The sequence below is a fragment of the Rissa tridactyla genome, chromosome 7 (genome assembly GCF_028500815.1).
Source record: "Rissa tridactyla isolate bRisTri1 chromosome 7, bRisTri1.patW.cur.20221130, whole genome shotgun sequence".
NCBI lineage: Eukaryota > Metazoa > Chordata > Aves > Charadriiformes > Laridae > Rissa > Rissa tridactyla.
The window spans coordinates 31918871-31938119 of record NC_071472.1 but is presented as its reverse complement, the minus strand read 5'-3'; the positions used below and the strand labels follow the sequence as shown (position 1 = coordinate 31938119).

General features: G+C 38.5%; 1 protein-coding gene across 23 annotated transcripts in view; it reads left to right on the top strand.

The window, feature by feature from the left end:
• CARF (calcium responsive transcription factor) overlaps positions 1 to 19249 on the top strand; it is a 37717-nt gene that overhangs the window by 4130 nt on the left and 14338 nt on the right. For 18 of the 23 annotated variants that reach the window (XM_054208081.1, XM_054208080.1, XM_054208079.1 and 15 more), the window contains exons 2-13: positions 722 to 842; positions 1838 to 2109; positions 3218 to 3338; positions 3767 to 3817; positions 4806 to 4935; positions 6508 to 6592; positions 11126 to 11315; positions 13622 to 13742; positions 14643 to 14786; positions 15227 to 15460; positions 15860 to 16022; positions 17022 to 17097. In XM_054208081.1, the coding sequence (XP_054064056.1) occupies positions 1900 to 2109; positions 3218 to 3338; positions 3767 to 3817; positions 4806 to 4935; positions 6508 to 6592; positions 11126 to 11315; positions 13622 to 13742; positions 14643 to 14786; positions 15227 to 15460; positions 15860 to 16022; positions 17022 to 17097 (1525 nt within the window). In that variant the 5' untranslated portion in view covers positions 722 to 842; positions 1838 to 1899. The other 5 variants (XM_054208068.1, XM_054208082.1, XM_054208083.1 and 2 more) reach the window with 5 other exon arrangements.

The window sequence follows — 19249 nt, the reverse complement described above, 5'->3', positions numbered from 1 at the left end:
GCAATTCACTGTCTGGTGTTACCTGTTTGCTTGAAGGCTTATAGTGGGCAGCTGAGTTCCTTGAAGTACTTTTCTTTGGGATAGAGGTAGATTTCCGAAGTGTCATGAGCTCTGTCTTTCTGTGTTTCATCACATGATTCATGCCAAATTTTGTTTCAGATATCTGGTGTTTTTCCTGCCCAAAGCTTACTGCTGTAGACTAACAATAGTAATTTTATTTCATTTATATGCTGTTTTGTAACCCTTTAAAACAAACGTAATTTACTTCAAGATGGCTACATGACAGAGTTGGGTAACACAAATCCTGTCTGTTGATTATGGAAGTAGATGACTAATATTTTTGTAAAGCAGTGCTGGCCTATCTTTAAATATCGAGTGTTCTCTAGATGTGTATGGTTGTTAGTTGAGTGCTTGCAGACATAGTTAGATGAAAATCATGAGGGCGTGTATGTATGTTTTGTATCTGTGTGTGCAATGACAAGTCAAGCAAATTGTCTTATATGAGATGTTAAACTATGCTCCTGGAGCAGCACACTGAAATGTTTCTGCAGTGAGTAGTAAAGTGATAAAGAACCAAGGATTTCTTGAGGGCTTTGCTGTTATCTTGCAATGGTCTTAGAACTTGTAAGGCTAAATTTGTAAGACAAAAAAACGCCTGCAGTGATGTTTTGGTTGAGGCTAAAGTACGAAAGGCTGAAATAAACTTCTGTAACTTTTCCAGGTTATCTTGTAATGGAAAAAATGGAGCTGCCCATGACATTGCTATGGAAGGATCTAATGATTTCTTCATAGGCAACTGTAATAGTACAGGAGAGTCAGAAACAAATGATCGGGGTGTTCAGGTGAGGTATGAATATCCTTTCTTTGTAGATGCATTCTTTACATTCTCTCTGATGAATTTACAGTATGATATTTTATCAATGTTTTTTTTTCCTGCCTTTATAGTAATAACATTGTGTCTTTTAAACAAGTAAAAATGTTCATTCCCTTGGATTCTTGTGCCATTCGGTGTTGAACTGATGAATATCCAGGTGATACATGTAATGACAACGTGTAGTAACTATATTAATAGATCCTGTTATGGTCCTGAAGAAATATATGTTTTATTGTGTGAACAAAATTCTTTAATAAAAGAATACTTGATGGCATGCCTTGGAGTAGGAGGGGTTCAGAACACTTGAAAATCAGGTCAAATTGCTTAGTGACCAAATGTGGCAACAAGACATGGATATTTGTGCTTAAACATTTAAATTTAATGAAAATGGGGTGTGCTGCAAGACCTTGATTCTGCAAGCTTGATGAGAGTAAGCTCTGAGTACCTATTTTTTGACTTGCAAAATGTGATTCTTGGTCTTGCACTGTATAATTGTTGGACTTGAATCGGTGGTTTTGTGTTGCTTGTGTTTGTTTCTTCTGTGGTAAAGAATTAAGAAAACATTCAGAGATTTTTGTCTTCATAGCTAAACACATGTATCTAAAAGCGAGTAGAATAGTATCTAGGATTTCTTTTGAGGTCAAATCAAGATGGTGGATGTTTTACAGTTTTGTTTTTGGTGTAAGTTCTCTCAGTTTCTGGGTAGACTTGAGGTGTTTTAAAGTGATGAGTGGTTTTGGGGAACAGGTTTTGGACACAAGGGGTTTTCTTTCCCCTTAGTAGAGAGAGTTTGTTCTAGGAAGCAGAAATACTAGCACGTTTTCAGGATGGAAATAGAAAAGAAAAATAGAACTGCTAGTGTTAGCTAGTAGCCCCTTGATGAGACGGACAAGAACTCCCTCAGAGTGTACAATACAGCACATTGGGTTTAAATGTTCTCTTCTTTTTTTTTTTTTTTAATAGGAATTGCCGCTCAAATTAAAGTACATTTTACTGTTTTTCCTCTGTGAAAGCATCTAACCTGCATGGATTCCAGGGATCCGTTGTTTGGACAGAGTGACTCCCCTGCAGCTTTGCCCATTGCAGTACGCGTCTTGGGCAGTTCTCCATCATCAGCTGCGCCTTCACGGCCACCCCAGCCACAGCCTCACTCTGCAGAGGAGTTCCAGCTGGTAGACCAAAGCGGGCAGCCTCTCTATGAGCTGCAGCCCCTCGGAGGGCCCAGTGCGCAGATGGTGAGTGTGTCTGAAACAGGGCAGGTGGTGTATTCACAGACGAGGGAGCTCTTTGAAGAACTCTTTTATGTGGTGCTTGTCTGTCGTAACAGCAGCTGATTCAGACTTTATCTCTAGCAACAAGGTGAAACTTTTCAGTGGTTCAGTTCATGCTCCAGTTGCCCTTCCTCAGGTAGGCAAATTCTGTCTCCAACCGTTACTAATTTTATTAAACAACAATTTATGTCTTTTGTCATTATCAAGCCTGGATGTTATTGTGTGATGAGATCTCCTACTTCTACCACTGCTTTCTCTGTATTCCCTGGATAAGTCTCTGTGGTTTTTTTGGGGGATTGGAACATTAGGAATAAGCTAACACATTATGTCTCTCCTCCCCCCTGCAATTAATTTGCTTAAAACATGGCTTTGAAATTCTTAACACTTCTTTTGTAAAAAGGTAACTCTCTCACCCAGAGGTTTTGGTTGGCATGTGTTGTACTGGCACTAAAGATGCTTCACTCATTTAAAGTGTAATAAATCAGAAACAAGATGATATTTCATGTTATTCTAGGTTTTATAACATTCCTGGGAACAACTCCTTGGTAATTATAGGAAAATTTACCATAAGGAGTTTAAGTTTTCCAGAATTCTGGGAGATTTACTTTATTAATTTTTTTAAAGTATTGGAGCTTTTCTTCTATCTGCTTTTGCATAAATACTGCCCATAGAGGTCAGTTTCTTAGAAGTAAAGGTAAAAAATTTTATATGTTGCGATTAATTCTGCTTGTCCATGAAAGAGGTTACAGTGAATCCAACTATGAATGGGTTTTGATAGTTTTAATAATAGCATTGTAATTTTCAAATAAATGCGTAATTCATTGTAGAATCCTGTAAGTTTCGTTTTTTTTTTCTCTCCTTTAATCAATTAAAGGTCTATTTTAAAGGGGGAAAGTAATTTTAAGAAATTGATGGTAAATAGACAGTTTCCTTATGTGAAATCAAATTAATTTACAGGTCCTAATTGCAACCAAAATATTTCCTGTTCTGGTAATAAGCAAGCCCAGTCACGCTGCATGATGATCACCATACAGACTAGTGCCATACACGGTTTTGTGTGATTGCCTTACAGATGATTGTTGCTGGCCAGTCAGAAAATGGACAGGTGCTGCATGTCATTCCTTCTGCCCAGCCAGGAATGGCCCAAGTGATTATTCCGCAAGGTCAGCTGCTCGATGTGACCAGCACACAGGGTGAGTTTGACCTGTGGGACTTGAGGGTGTGTGTTTCTGTGACTACGCATAGCCTGCATGATCTCTTTTTTTTAAGAGCTTTGTTTGTATGTGTTTCCTTTCCTTAGTCAGTTATAAGACAAAAATACATACTTTTTAAATCTGCTTTCTGATTATGAATCTGGTACCTCACACATGACATTTTCTGTTGGACAAAAGCCTTATGAAATAAGAGCTGTTATGCTCAATTTAGATATGTGATGGATAAATTGAGATATCAAGCACAAAGCTGCTTCTTGCCTTATTTACCATTAATAATGATATTTCTGCCAAGTCAGACAGCTGTAGTATCAGCTTCAAATTTTCACTGTCTGTTTACTTCATTTTGAGTGATTAGTTGATTCATGTAGGGCAAATAGAAGAATTAATGTTCTTCTGGTCTGTTCCAGAGGTCACTGGTCCTGATGCATCTTTTGTGAAACCAGGAATGAAGTACCTAGGTAGAAATTCAGTTCCCAGTGAAGAAAATGAGATGTATCTTTCACTCCATTGCTAAGTTTTTTCCCCTTAGTGTATTAAATGTCACATTTTAAGTATGTGGTGATATGCACAGCTAGAAGCATGAATTTTAAGCTTCTCGCTAGAAAAGGGACATACTGAAATCTGAAAGCATTGATTATTTATCTGCAAGCCTTGCTGGGTGGCAAAATGCTGTGTACTAGTTTATGTTCACAGAATAAGACTGAGAACTAGGTTGGCACAGGGTTTTTTTAAACTGTTTTTGCATTTTTTGTATAAAATTCTCAAAATTTGAGCAAATTCTCAAAATCTGAGCACTAGTTAAGTGCTTCTGTGGAATGAGAGCTCAAAAGTAAGTCTAGAGTCCTGATGCTTGGTGGATACAAAAAAGAGTTGGGATTCAAGTCACAATCCAGCCTTTTTAACTTGCAGTTGGAGTATGGACCTTGCTTTGAAAGGCTTGAGCTACCCTGATGCTTGTCCTTCTGTCCCTCTCCACCTGCTCTTGCAGGGGTAAAAACACCATTTGGTTACAGTGTAGTCTTAGGTGACTTTAACCTGAGCCTTCAGTTACTAAAAAATTGCTGCTACTGCTGCTGCAGTATTATAATCTCCTTTTTTCTTATTTTTAAAAGCAACCAGTGTGTGATTTGCAGATGAACAAAATAATTGTATAATCCTATCTGGATCTGTGGTTCTTCTGATTATTTGCTTTGTTGTGGAAGGATTCATTAGCAGTAACATGATTACCAAAGTCCTTGAGTACAAACAACCTTATCAAGTATATCTTCATATTTGTGCCTAGAATTTGAGTATTGATTCACAACTATTAAACTACTCGATCATCTAGAAATCTTATCTCATATGTCAAAATGCTTGCTTTTCCAACACACAAAGTTTAATCATAGCTTGTCACTTCCTCATTCTGAGTTCAGTTATTAACCAGGAGGATGTTTTATTTTTGCGAAGATGTTTCAGAAGAGAAGTGTGGGGATGGGAACTTGCAGACTGTGGCGGTGGCTGCTATAGCAGACAGTGCAAGCAGTTACGTTCTACATCCACAGGCATCTCTCACCGTATCGAAAAAAACAGCCACCAGGTAGGTCAGAAGTTAAAAGGATGAACAATTGCTTTGATCCACTGTTAGTACTGTCTTTTTTTCTTGCGGTTTGTTTTTGTAATGGTTATCACAAAATTAGCATAGAATAGAGGATATGAACCCTTAGTATTAGTGAATGATGTGTAGCTAACTCTGTAGGCAGCTTTTGTGTGTGCCAGAGCAATGGAAAAAGTGATTAAAGTACCTGTATTCCAGAGACAGTTGAGTATATTCTGGCCAGAGCAATAGGTGGGCATTTAAAGTAGCACAGTGTGAATTACTGAAATTACTTGAAATAGACACTGATACTGCCAACCAAGAGTTGAAAGTGATCCAGTGAAGAAACTGCAGGGAAAGTTGAAGTGTGAGGGAGCAGTTTCTTGTGTGAGTATGTTAAAAGCTATATAAACCATCCTCCCACAAGAAGAGATTGATTTTTTTAGATAGAGATTCCAATAGTTGGCATTAACACTCTTAACAATAGTTGACATTTAGGTAACAATTAACAACAGTTGGCATTAAATCTTTGTTTTCTGGATAGCTTCTTCAGCTTTTTTTGATAAGCCGAGGAAGTAGCTGCAAACAGTGTGTTTCTGTGGAACACGTAGACAAGCAGATTGGTTAGCAAAGTTTCTAAAGTTAAAACAGTTGTTATGTCTTTCTTTGCTTGATATCCACCTGATTGTGTCCCTGTGCTAAGTAATGCCTACTATTTTAATTCCAGAATACTCTGGGATTCTTTTTTTGCTTAAAAAAACCCAAACCAACCAAACAAAACAAAAATACCAACCAAAAAAAAACCAAACCCAAAGGCAGTGTTTGCTCTGTGGACTGCAGGCTGGATTTGCATTGATTTATGCACTTTTGAAATCGAGACATGGAAGACATTAGAATAATCTCACTACAGCAAATGTTCAAGAAACATTTAAAGTGAAGAGAAACAGTTTGTGAATGGATTTAGTGAACACAATCTGTACACGTTAGAAAAATAATCCTGGAAAGTAGACAGATTTGCGTGGGCAGGAGGTGATGCACTTAAGTTTTGTAATAGTGAACATCGAGTAAGCGCTGTTTCTGCCCCAGGTTTTGAGGAATGGAGAAACTACATACTTAGTTAAAATAGTTATTGGAACTTGTTTTCAGGAATTTAAAGTATACTGAAATGTGCAGTATTTAACAAGTGTTTGGTACTGGTTTTAATCTTTAGTATTTTAACATCGGCCTGCTTAAGAAAATTATCAAAACAATCAACTCGTCTGTTTCACTATGGTTTTTCTGTTGTCAGGCAACAACACTGAGAATACTGAATGCTCAGGGTCTCATTGAATGTAGAAAACAGTGGGCTTTTTAAATACTTGTATTTACTGTGAATTATTTTAACAATGATATTGGGAATATGGGGAAAATGAACCCCAGGTTTTTAAGGCAAGTTGATACAATATCTATAGTTTGATCATATGCTGTAGAGTTATACATAATGCACTGATTTGATATGTTATCTGTAGTTTACATTAAATTGTTACTTTTCTGTATGTCTGTGTAGACTTTTACTATATTTTTTTTATTTTTCAGGGTAGTGGAAGATCCCTTTCCCATCCCCCTCCAGCCATTGCCGCCAAATACACCTGCATGGGCGCGCCGGCTCAGGAGCTGTGAGGTGGGCTGTCAAGAATTCTGATGTGATGTTTTATCACGTAGATCTAAGATATTGATCCTATTCCATGAAAAGAAAAATGTTCATAGTTGTAGAAGTTGGTTCAAGCTTCCTGGTATTACAAAATAGCTCTGGTACTACTTGCACATTTAAACACATCAAATGCTATGGAATCCTTTACTTTTTGCGGAATACTAGAATAACTGGCCGTTAACAGCTCCTGAAGTAAAAAATGTGCTTCTGCAATCTTGATGCCATACAGCACTGAGAAAAGCCACTGATCTACACTTTGTATGCCGTGTTAGAGTTCACTGTTGAAGTACAGTGCAAGCTCTGCTGTCTTCTGCTGAGCAAACTGGTTTTTTGTTGCCCTTAGCGATCCATTAATTAAAGAATAAAATTGCTTTTGCCTGGCCTAAGTCTGCAACAGTTCATATTAGTTTGTGTTATCAATTAGAAATCAAAATCCGTGTGACTCACCAGGGTCAAGTCTGTGACTTAACAGAGCACCTTAATGTCAATGTTTTACTGAGGATTTCTATTTTAGGTATTCTCATGGATTTTTGGTTGGGTTTTTTTGTTAGAGTTTTGGGGTTTTTTTTTTGTACCAGTATGGTTACCTCTGTGTGTTTTCTCTTTTGTTAGAAAATGCTCTGTCTTTATTCCCTGTGACGGCTTTTGACCTAAACAGAACTCTCTCTTTATTTGCATATTGTTAGATGTCTGCAGAACTGTCCTGATGACTGGGATGATATTAACAGCTAGAATGCATCATAAATCATTTAAAAGGAAGGGAGGGGAGATGGGAAGATTCTCGAGAGATCACCTACCCCTTCCTCATGCTACCAGACTCTTCCTGATCGACATTTATTTTCCTTTCTCTTAATACTTTTTAAAGGAAAACTATTATCTCTAGCTGGTTCATTTCTTTAGATATCTCTACCATTTGAGGTTTTTCCTGTTGACTTTGCCACTGATAACTGGAAATTGCAGTTGCAGGGATTTAGAAATGGAATTTCTTTCTATATCCACTTAAAATATTTTTTTTTAATTAACTAGATATGTTAATCTATTTCTCTTTTTCTTAATGCCTTTTATATCATACAAATGGTCATAAAATTAATAACACTAATTCTTCCATGGTGGAGATACTGTTTTCACAGAATGAGTCACTTTATTCAAAAGTTAGTTGTTAGAAGTCCAGTAAGATGTATAGCCCCTGTTACTGTGCTTTTAGCACTATGTGGCACATACTTTCCTGTCATAACATCGATGTAACTTACCTGAATCCTTATTGTTTTCATTTTGAAGGAGGACTTGTATTATGGTCTGCTTGATCTATCTGAATCTATTACAAGAAATTTCACCTGCTGTGTTTAAAATTCACAGCAGCAGCATTTATAGAAGAGTTCTTATATTGGAAGAAAAGAAAGTCAAAATACTGTGTGTTTGAATGTGTTCTGAGAATACAAAGGTCTGCTTCTGCTGTTCAGCAGAACTATTGCCTGTATGCATTAATCCTCCCTGTTCCTTTAAAAAAAAGTATTATTTTGTTGTTGTTCTCCCCGCAGAGTCAGCCCATCCAAGGAGGAATAACCAAAATTCTCTTCATCCTTGTGTGTTATCAGCAGAGTTGCTTTGCTGAGTTTCAGTTACACAGTGTAAATCCGCAGGAGACTGCTAGGATGCGTGTGCCTTTTCATGGGCACACGCTAGAGACAATGGCATTTTGAGGTGTCATTTATCTTTCAGGTGTAACTGTCTTGCAGAATGTATTGTTACCAGCAACAGGATAGAAGACTCCAACTGGAATTTGGAGATCTAGTAAAGGGGCAGATAAATGTGGCAACTCACAATTCCACTCTTTCAGTCACTTGCCAGAATAGAAACAAACAGTGCTGAGGTCTGTGTGAATTTCACAGAAGATGCCAACAGTTGAAGCCATGGCATAGCCTCAGTACATGCTGCCAATCTGTTAGAAGAGACTTAACTGAAAACTACAATTACTGAAAATAATATCGGTTCTGTTTTAGCTCAAACCAGGACCCAATTGTATATCCCAGGGAGCTGGCCAAGACTGAACTCCAAAGGGCGGTGATTTCTCTGGCAGTTAGTACCGCAGGCAAACACAGAGCAGTAAAAGCTGCAGCTGTCCAAAATTAGCACTAAGCTCTGTGTTTGGTGTTGATTCCCTGACTGCCATGAAATGTTCAGCTTACACTTGCTGTGCCTAGGCAGTGTAATGCCTCTGGTATCCTGCTGCTAGCTCACTCAAGGAAAACTGCAGTCTTGATATGTGTGCTTCAGTGTAAGCTTTTATGTACGCTTGCTGAGATGAGGCCAGAGAACAGAGAAGAAATTGCTGCTTTTTTTGGCTTGGAGCTTGTCTGGAGTTAAAGGGTTGGAAAGTATCAGGTTACTTCAGGGTAATTACATTGTTAATAAAAAGTAGATTTTAAATTTAAAAAAAAAAAGATATTTTCTATAACCTACTTAATTTTCAGTGGTCTGATCAGAATGCATTTCCAGCATGTATTAGCATACTGAAATAGAATGTAATTAAAAACTGCATTTGATTAATTAACTGTACAAAACTAAGTTCATTTATTTGTGTGGTGCAGATGGTCTCATTTGTCCATTTGTTCGTACTTGGGAAGCTCCTAGAGAGCAAGGATCCTTTGTGCTATATGGTTTTCTTCTTCTAATCTTCCGTCCTGCCAGTTTTGGAAAAATGATCTGTCTTGTACAGAACTAAAGCCAGAGTAGCAGACAGTGCCTTAACTGTTATCGCTCCTTTTCTGGCACAACAGTTTATCAGTCTTCTCTCGTCTCCCTAGAATAAGGTCAATGACCTGTTTTTAGTGACAGGTATAAGATGTGGAAAGAAAAATGCTGGTCACGCAGTATTCACTGTGTGGAGTGGTACTGTAATCCCTCTTGCAAAAGGGGGCATCCCAGGTTTCTGTAAAGAAGGTACTTCTGGTACTTCTCAGGCTGCTTTGCTTCCCCTGGATGTTTTTCAGAGCAAGTTTTGGACAGAAATGTTATTTATAATTTCTGGCTGAATGATTGCCAGCTTCTCTTTCTCACCACAGCTGTGTGAGTGCAGCCTGTGTAGACTTTCTTAACTGCTGGTTAACTGTGGTGAGCTGCCGAAGTGTAAGCAACTGGGATCTCAGAACGACTTGTGCAGTCGGTGCATACGCAGCCTTCTGCTTTTGGGCTTGCGCTAGCAGCAGCACTCTGTTGGCCCACTTTGTTCACAAGGTGTGCGTTTGTTCTTTCTTGACTTTAGGTCTTGCTAACCACAGACATTTTGTTTTTCTTGGGTGACCGTGAGGCAGGTTTTATGCAGTTGTCACTAAAGTATTTGTGTAATAATAATTTTGCAGAGAGACTGTTGCTGCTTTTGTTGTCAGTATTATTTAAACACCTGGCTGCTCTGTCATGGAAGGTGGCTAAATAGATCCATTAGACTTTAGTACTTATTCACCATGCATTTGCCCCCCACACATGCTCTAAGGCTGAGCTGGCAATCTGCTCTGGGTGTTAACTTCCAACTGCTTGGTCAGCCTGATCCTGAGCTGCATATGAACAGAAGGGAGCATGGCATTCCGAATTCAGATGGAAAGCTCTTTGCTTTCCCAGTGCTTTCACTGCTTACTGGCTGGCCCCGATAGATCAGCACTGAACCAGCTGTAATGACTCTGAGTAACTGAACAGGTGTCACAGGGGATGTTGCAAAGTCATCGAATTGTTTGTGGGGGTTTTCTTGTTGTGTGGGTTTTTTGTTTTTTGTGGGTTTTTTTTGTTTGTTTTTTGGTTTTTTTTGTTTTGTTTTTTTTTTTTTTACTTTGAGTCAGGTTAGATACAGTTTTTCTGGAGTTGCCCAGGGTTTAGCAGAGCTCATGGAAACCGCCATCACTTTGCACGTGGCAAATCTGGTATATTATGTTTCTGTATATTGTTGAGAATGAAGAGTGCCTTGAAGATTGGGAAGGGTTTTACATGAGACATTCAATTCAGAGTTAGTGTACTGAGTGAGTGAGGTGGTTACTGGTGGTAGAAGCAGGTTTATTCTGCTCAAGCTCAGTGCAGCATGTGTGTGTTGAAGTAGATGCATAGACATTTTTTAGTGCTTCAGAGATTTTCTGTGGGAGTCAAGTGAAAAATGTTCACATAAGATGAATTTGTCTAGGAGGTGACCACAACTGAAGTGTGTGGTGGGGGAAACGACAGGCGTGAAGTTGTCCTATGGAGTTGGCAGCAACTGTAATCATTTCAGGGGTTCTTGGTGTACTTAGGGTCTTGGAGGGCTGGCAAACTCCTGACCTTGGTGGGGACTGTTCTGTTGTTAGGTCCTGTGGTAAACCTATTTGTGAGGATGCTAGTGTTGGGGGAAAAAAACATGAAATGCCAGAAATTTGAGCCTGTGTCCTCACTTTGCCAGAGTCCCTGACTGCTTTTGTTTTCTTGTGTAATGTTCAGCAGTCAGCTGGGTGAATAATCCTATTATTTCACCTCCTTTCCATGCAGAAAATTGGGGACTCGTACCGCGGCTATTGTGTGAGCGAGACAGAATTAGAGAGTGTTCTAACGCTACACAAGCAGCAAACACAAAGTGTGTGGGGGACGCGCCAGTCTCCAAGCCCAGCCAAACCCGCCACACGGTTGATGTGGAAATCTCAGTATGTCCCATATGATGGGATCCCCTTTGTCAATGCAGGTAACTAACTTTTCTTTTAATAACTACTTTCAAAATTTCAACATCAATTGCCAATTGGCCATAAAGAAGGATCTTCATGGTGTTCCTTAGTGTTGATAAAGTCAAGGCAGAAACATAAAAAAAGAGTGGCTTGGATAACACAGTCTGATGGAGCTTATTTCCCTGAAACTACAGGCTTATGTTTTGTTGTGATTAATTCCTTTTGTTCTTTAGAAATAAATTAGCTAAGTATCATTTGGTGGGGGTTCTTGTGATGAGATCTTTAGATGGAGGTCCCATCTGCTCTATCAGGACGTGAATGTTCTCATAAGGGTAAGAGCTTGTTCGAGTATTCTTGCCTAACTTGGAGATCCTTTGAAGAGTTTGTTCCACAGGAGCCAATACGCTATTTAAATGGCATACTTTAAAAAAAAAAAAAGAAAAACAAAACAAAAATCAACATACCTCAGTAGACAAATTTATTTTAAAAAAAAAAAACGTGCGGACTTCACAGGTTGGTAATTACATACTTAGCTCATGCAAAGCGCAAGTGAAATTACTAAGAGTTCATTCGGATATGAGATGGATAGGTTTTAATTGTTACACAGAGATCGTGAATGACTGGAATGTAGATTATGTGCTTGACTTTTCCTTTTCCTTTTTTTTCCTGAAAATAACTGAAGAAGTGAAATGTTAGGACCAGTTTCAAAGTCTCAGCTGTAAACTCCGAGGTGTAAGAAAGCTAAGAACAAAGTCAAAACAACTTACACTTTTATTTTTTCCCCAAAATGCCTATGAGACATCTTTAGTTTCCTGTAAGAGCTACCTGATGAATGAGTTGCTCCACAGTAAGATATTTAAAACAAAATCACGCATAGATTTTTTTTTCTTTAAAGTGTTGTAGACTAATAGAGACTCAGATAATTAAGTTGTAATATTTTTTTGCTTTACTCAGATCCGCTAGCAAGCATTATATATGTTTCTAATGGGTTCCCTTTCCAATATGTTCAGTTTTAGTTTATAACTCTTCTATGAAATTCACTAAAATCCTTTACACCTGTAGGCTGTAAGTATGATTTACTGAAGTGCAGCTTAAACTCCAGATAACTGAATTCTAAACTGTGGAGGACAAGGAATTTATTCCTTCTGCATAAGTGGAACCAATCTGTAATATCTTCCCTGCTGTGCTTCAGCTGTGGGGAAATATAGAGAAGCCGGGTAACTCCCTATAGTGTAAAATACACACTAATCATCAAAATCTTGATTGTTATATGTAATAAGAATTTTGGATACTTGATACTTTTGTAAAACAAGGGCCGCATCAAAGTGCTTTTGAGAGTCTCATTAGCAAGGACTAGTTTAAAGCTGTTGAAGTCTTTTCAATCCTAGAACTTCGATTTTAAGTTTGTTTTTAAAAAAGAGACAAGATGTCTGTATGTTATACGTAATTCTCGTTTAAATTTCCTATCTATTTATTTGCATTTTTTTATTTTTTTAATTATTTTCTAAAATGTCATATTCTAAGGCAATAAATCATTGGATATCTTATGGAAACACATTATGTTGCTGTTCTGATACTTAAAAGGTCTTGGTTACATCACTTGTGGTACAGGCAGCTCCTTGCCTGCATACTGGAGTATATGAATTATAAATAAAAGATAATTAAATATGATGTGGAAGAAATTTGGAAGAAGTTCCTTTCTTGACCACTTTAATGCTATGCCTGTTACCCCTTTTGTTAGAGGTCTGACTGGAAGAAGTCATGTCAAGTTTAGAGCTAAGGAGTTTTTCTTTAAGCCTGTCTGGCTTTGTGTGGGTATGGCATGCTGAAACAGTGTTATTTAGCAGATAAGATAGGTCAGACTTGCAAATAAGAATTTATGGGACAGCATGGTCTGCAGTATTTTCTAGAAGGCTGGAAATAGTTGCTGACCTTTGATTTCAGCTGTGGATTTTCTCACTTATTTTGAGGATTCTGCTTCTCTTATGTTTATTACTAGCATTGTGCTCCTTTGATAACTTGCAAGGCTGCTCATCTTGGAACGTATTGGTGTTCATCAGGGCAGAATCCAATATTTTGCCTTCATATATATGGCAGGAGTGTTGTAATAAGTTTGGGGAATGCTTTGAAAATGCTCTGTGTTTTTTACATACCACGAGAGAAGCATTTGCACTGTATTTGAATGCTTGCTACACTGAAGTGTTCTGCCTTCTGTAGAGTCTGATGGTAAACAGAAGTACCAGTTTTGGAGCTCTCATCTTTTCTGTAGTTACTGTGTTACTGTACTGGCTTTGATTAATAAGAGTGCATTACCTTCTCTTCCCAGGAAGCAGAGCCATTGTAATGGAGTGCCAATACGGGCCAAGGAGGAAAGGGTTCCAGCCCAAAAAAGCTGGTGAGCAGGAAAACACCTCTGGCCATCTGTACAAAGCTACTTGTCCAGCAAGGTAAGAATTGTCTATAAAGCTGGAAGAGCTACTTAGCGTCTTAAGAAACCATTCTTTCTGTGAGCCTTATCAGAGCACTGTTTGGGGGTGGTAGCTGATAACACACGGTATCTCTTAGCTTCGTCTCCTTGATAGCTTGAGGTTGATAGTCATTTAGAGGGAAGGAGGAAATGCTGTTCTGTTAAACTGAATAAGGCTGAGATTTGCTAAGTTGCCTGGATTCAAAGTAGCAGTACATCAGGAAATGAAATGCAAGTGGGAATCATTCTCTACCTGAGCATTAGTTAGTTATGTTGGTCACCATTTTTGGTCATGTTTGTTGTTTTTCCTTCAGGCTTTTAATTGCACTCATATCAGTCAATCATCCTAATCTTGCAGATGTCCTATCTGCTGACGGAGTTCTTCCTGTTCACTGGGGACTTTCTCATTATCCAACACTAATGTTTTTGTTCCTTGTCCTTGAGCATCTTCCTGGGTGCTTTTTCAGTTTTTACTGAACTAAGAGTGTTGTTACTTTGACGGTTGCAGCTAGGTATCTGTGTGCTCAATTCAGGCTTCAAGCTGGGTGAACTACAGCCTGTTCAGCAATGGTGGTGTGCTTTTACGATACTGAGGGGCAGAGGATTTTTTGCTCAGCTGCAAAGTCACTCTGACTGAGTGGCTTACAGGCTGGAACAGAAGAATGTCTATCTATCCATGTGCATCCATCTCTGTTGATGTGTCCTTAACAATTCTACAGTTCTGTTAGAGACTCCTCGGCCCCTGCGACACTCTGCTTGAACTTTTTCGATACTAGTATCTGAGATGAAGTAGGTGTGGGGTTTTTGCCTTCTCCCGTGAGGGCAAAGTGTACTGAAGGAGAATTTTATTTTTTTTTTATTTCCCCCTTTCCCTTGGAAGGATCTATATTAAAAAAGTTCAAAAGTTTCCGGAATACAGAGTTCCTACTGACCCTAAAATCGACAAGAAAATCATAAGAATGGAGCAGGAGAAAGCATTCAACTTGCTGAAGAAGAACTTGATAGATGCTGGTGGTGTCCTCAGGTGAAACTTCCACTTTTTTCTTTATCTTGACAAATGAAGCAAAAAACAGCAATAATTCAATTGGTTTGCTTTATTTTTTACTTAATCACTTTATTAAGGCTCTTGCTTTGAAAAATGCCACAGTGTCAGTAAGACTTCTATGGCTCTGAAGTATTTAGTTTGGTAAATGTGTAAAGCACCAAGCTGTGGAACTTCAGCAGATGTTTTCAAGCGGGGAACAGATAGAAGTAGTTGTTGTATTTGGGGGTTTGAGCTGGTTTATTTTGCACTGAAAGATGTGAGGGCCCTGAGTTCTGAAAGGCAGTATTGTCCAGTTCAGGGGCTGTAAAAAATAAAGTCACTCTAACTAGGTGTTTGTGATTGTCAGACTGTTCCCCCGATAGACTTATTTTTTTGCATTTGCTTGAGAATTGTGTGTAGAAACTCTTCCTTCTTGTCAGGTGGTATGTACAGTTACCCACTCAGCAAGCCCACCAATATCACGAAATGGAAACTTCCTGCCTCGCTTCTTCACCGTCCCATTTTTCTATATCTTCTCCTGAGGAGGAGGAGGAAGTTGTTCGAGATGAGAGCTGTACTCTGCCTTCCCGACTTCATCCTCAAGTGGCAGACAAGATCCGAGAACTGGTATCTCAGGGAATAGAGCAGGTCTATGCAGTGAGGAAGCAACTAAGGTACAGAACTGTCTGACGTGCTCTCAGTCTGTAGTGCTGTATCTACTTTTGCATTTGATTAATTTGGTTTGCAACTAAATGACAGTGCTGATGCATTACTGAATATATTTCCCGTATGTCATGAGAATCTCTTTTTCTTAGCTTTTGTCTTCTCTTTACATTTTGTTATAGATAGCCACTAAGAGCTGCTGTCCTTTTTAAAGTTAGTTGAATAAATGGGGATTTTTACTTCCAAACTCTGTAGCAGATGCACAAAGAACTGGGTCAGAAGATCATCTAGCTTGTTCTTGTCTTGTCATTGCAACAAGGGGACAGAAAAGGTAGCAGTGTCTGTAACAGAGGGAAACAGCACAATGTATTTTAAATACACATGTTTTAATGTCCTTTAACATGTGACAGAAAGTATGTGGAAAGAGAATTATTCAAGCCTGATGAAGTGCCAGAAAGACATAACCTGTCCTTCTTCCCCACTGTGAATGACATCAAGAACCATATTCATGAAGTGCAGAAATCCCTGAGGAATGGTGAAATGGTGTATAATTCAGAAAGTATCCCAGCAACGGTACGTTGACTTTTGTGTTTCTTTTTGATTTTTTGGAGTTAAATACTGGCAATCTCACTTTTAATTTTTACTGCTTAGCTGTGGTTCATCCAAAATTCTCTATGATTTCCAGCAGCAATATTTTCAGTGGAATCTCTGGATGAGCAAGATTGGATTAATTGGGAATAAAACCTGTTGACCTGCTGACCTTATTCAGTATTTATCTCATGAGTGTTAGATTGCTATTAGTTGATTGACAAATCATACAATACTAGCACTTTATGATGACTGCATGAACTGGAAGCCATGTGGTGTAGAAAAATTGGCACGCATCAGAAGATTCTGTTTGTGGCTTTTTCATTGTCTGTGTTTTGGAGAAGTTACTACTGCTTTTCCATATCTGAAAAATGGGGCTGAAGTATGTCTTAGATGCAGTGTAAATTAGGGCTTGCAAAACATTTTGAATGTGTAAATATTAATAAATACACTTTATAGGAAGTAAAGTAAGCATGAAGGTAGATACTTCAGAATGCTCGGTAACTGTTAAGTGTTGTTCCTTAATTTTCTTCCGCCTATTGAGTAATAAGGGATGCACAACGATCCTAATTTTCCCGATTATGAGGCTGACTGCTAAGGAGTTGCTAATTTAAGATTAGGTTTGACAAATTGTACCGTTAAATCCTGCTGTGTCATCAGTCTTTTCTTTCTCCCCACGCTGCTCTTGGCCCAAGTGTGTGGGTGATACTTGTTAGTTAGACAAATGGCTTAACTGTTTTCTATTTTAAAGTCTTTGAACTGTCATGACTAGACTTTAGCCTTCCTGGTATACTGCATGTTAAAAAATGATTTAGAGGTTTTTGGGTTTTTTTTGTAAACCAAGAGCTCCCAAAATGCATAGTTAAAGAAAATAAGAATGTGTAGTTTTAGATACTGTTTTCCTACAGGTCCTGTATTGAGCCTATGTTCCTGTAGTAGATGAACTTGCACCCTTTCTGAGAACTGAGGTCTTTTTCATTTCAGCTGCAGTGGACCACAGACAGTGGGAATGTTCTCACAGAAACAGTGACCGTTACGTTTGCATCGCCACCTTCAGATGGTAGGACTGCATTAATAACTTAGCTGTCTCCAAATATGATTTGTTTTATTAGCTATGTCACAGAACTTCAGTTTCCTTCCAGAGAGGTTGCTGTCATGTTCTGTCACTCAGCTGAACTTAAGAAGGATTCTTTTGACATGTCTGTCTTGGCATACTTTTTAAAAACTATTTGACTGCATGTGTGGAAAGATACATATAGTCGTGATGGGGTTGGCAGAAGTCTGAAAATTATAAATTTGGCTTTTAATTAACGTCCTCAAGCAACTGAAGATTTTAACAGGGTGGTTATGTGGAAAGAATGTTTTGCCTTGGATGAAGGTGCTCATAACACCTGTGTAGACAGAATTAAATTCCTACTGAACAGATATATCTGTCAGGGCACACAATACCCAGGAGCCAACTGAGTACTTGAGTTCCTTGATGGCTTGTGCCTCACACATGTTTAAACATCTTGCTGAAAAGGACTTGAATGCGTATTGGGATTCCTGCTTCTCACAAAATCATTAGCTTGATGAGTCCCACTGCTAGGATCAGGCCCTGAAAAATGAACGCTCTGTTTCTGTTGTCAGAATTGAGAGCACTCCGTTCCATTTTTCTTAATGCTTAGAATAGAAATAGAAACACAGGTGTTTAGTGCAACAGGGCTGTGAGATATGTTTCTTCAGTGAATTATGTGGTGTAACTTCTTTGTTAATGTGTGAAGCCAAAGTAGCATCTCTCCCCAGCAACTGCTGAGCCACTTAACGAAGTACTAAACTTCCTCCCACTCTAGTGCAAAACCAGAGCGTGCTTTCCTCATCCCTTGTTTAATAGGTTTGATATGAAACTCATCAGAAAAGTTGTTGACTTTTAGCAGGGATATGATTGCAGCAAGGTGGAAGAGCCTAATTGTTTGCATCCGTTAAGATAATGCTGCAGACTACTTAGATGTTTTTAATCCCAGTGGCACTGCCAGTTTGTTTCCTCATTTAATTGGAACATGGTGGTGCATACTTTTTGTTCCAGACAACTGATAGAGAAGTCTACAGGGACTAAAGAGGCACTGCCACAGTTGTCATGTTTAAAGATTTACTCGTGTCGACAGTTTTTTACACTGTGGTTCTTGCCAGAAGAAGTCCTGATGTGTTTGGGTTTCTTTCCTCCTTGGCCCCTGTCACTCCCTTTCTTATCTTTGTTGTAGCAGGGAAAAAAACCCTCAGAGGTTCAGTTGCATGTACACCAGTGCATTTACAGTTGTTAAAAAGGCCCATGTTGGGCTTTGTTTTGTTTGGGATTTTTTTAACTCTTATTTTAGCTATTGCTGCAATGTGTCAATTTGAACTGAAAAGCATCATGTACGCTTGGTGTGCTTAGGGTAAAAATTTCAGCGTTGACAAGTGTCAGAGGACAAGAGGTAAATTTTTAGGCTCAGTGTGAATAGTTTATCTCTTTTTTTTTTTTTTAAGGAAGTCGTGTTTTTTAGGAAAATAAAAAAGGAATTTGCAATATGAGCAGACTTACTGTCCTTAAGCTTGCATGTGTATGTTAATATTTCCATTACTGCCCTTTTATGGAGAGACACAGAATAGTTGTGCCTTCAACAGCTGTGATAGAGCTCAGCAGGGGTGACTTTTGTATAAACTGTCTGAATGCTGGAAAAGGTTCAGGAAGACCAGTTCTTGTTTTCTTGTCTTTCACAGATAGTTTTCTAAGGCAGAGTAGCCTGTCAAATGTGTAAACATCCATCCAATGATATACTGAGTTTTAAAGGAAGCTAGAGAATTGGATTTGGTTAGTTTTCTGCACATGTACACCAGTTCGGTGAATATAAGCAGATACTCTAATTCCAGCATATCTTGTCTCCACTTAAGTATGTGGGTATGTGTTTGTACACAATGCAAAACACATGTTTGTAATTGTATTACAAGTCTAAGCAAAAAAAGAAGCCTGACTTTGAAAAAATCAGCTCTCATTCATGTCTGTGAAGTTGTAGCATTATTTTTTCATTTCAACTTGTGCCCAATGGGGACAAATTTACACTTAAGAAATCAAACAATAACAGAACTAAACCCAGCTGTTTGTTTTCTTGTGCAGAACTCCGTATCTCCATGTGATACAGCTTTCTCTGTCCTCTCCTGTGTGTAAGAATCACTATAACTATTAAACTTAAGTG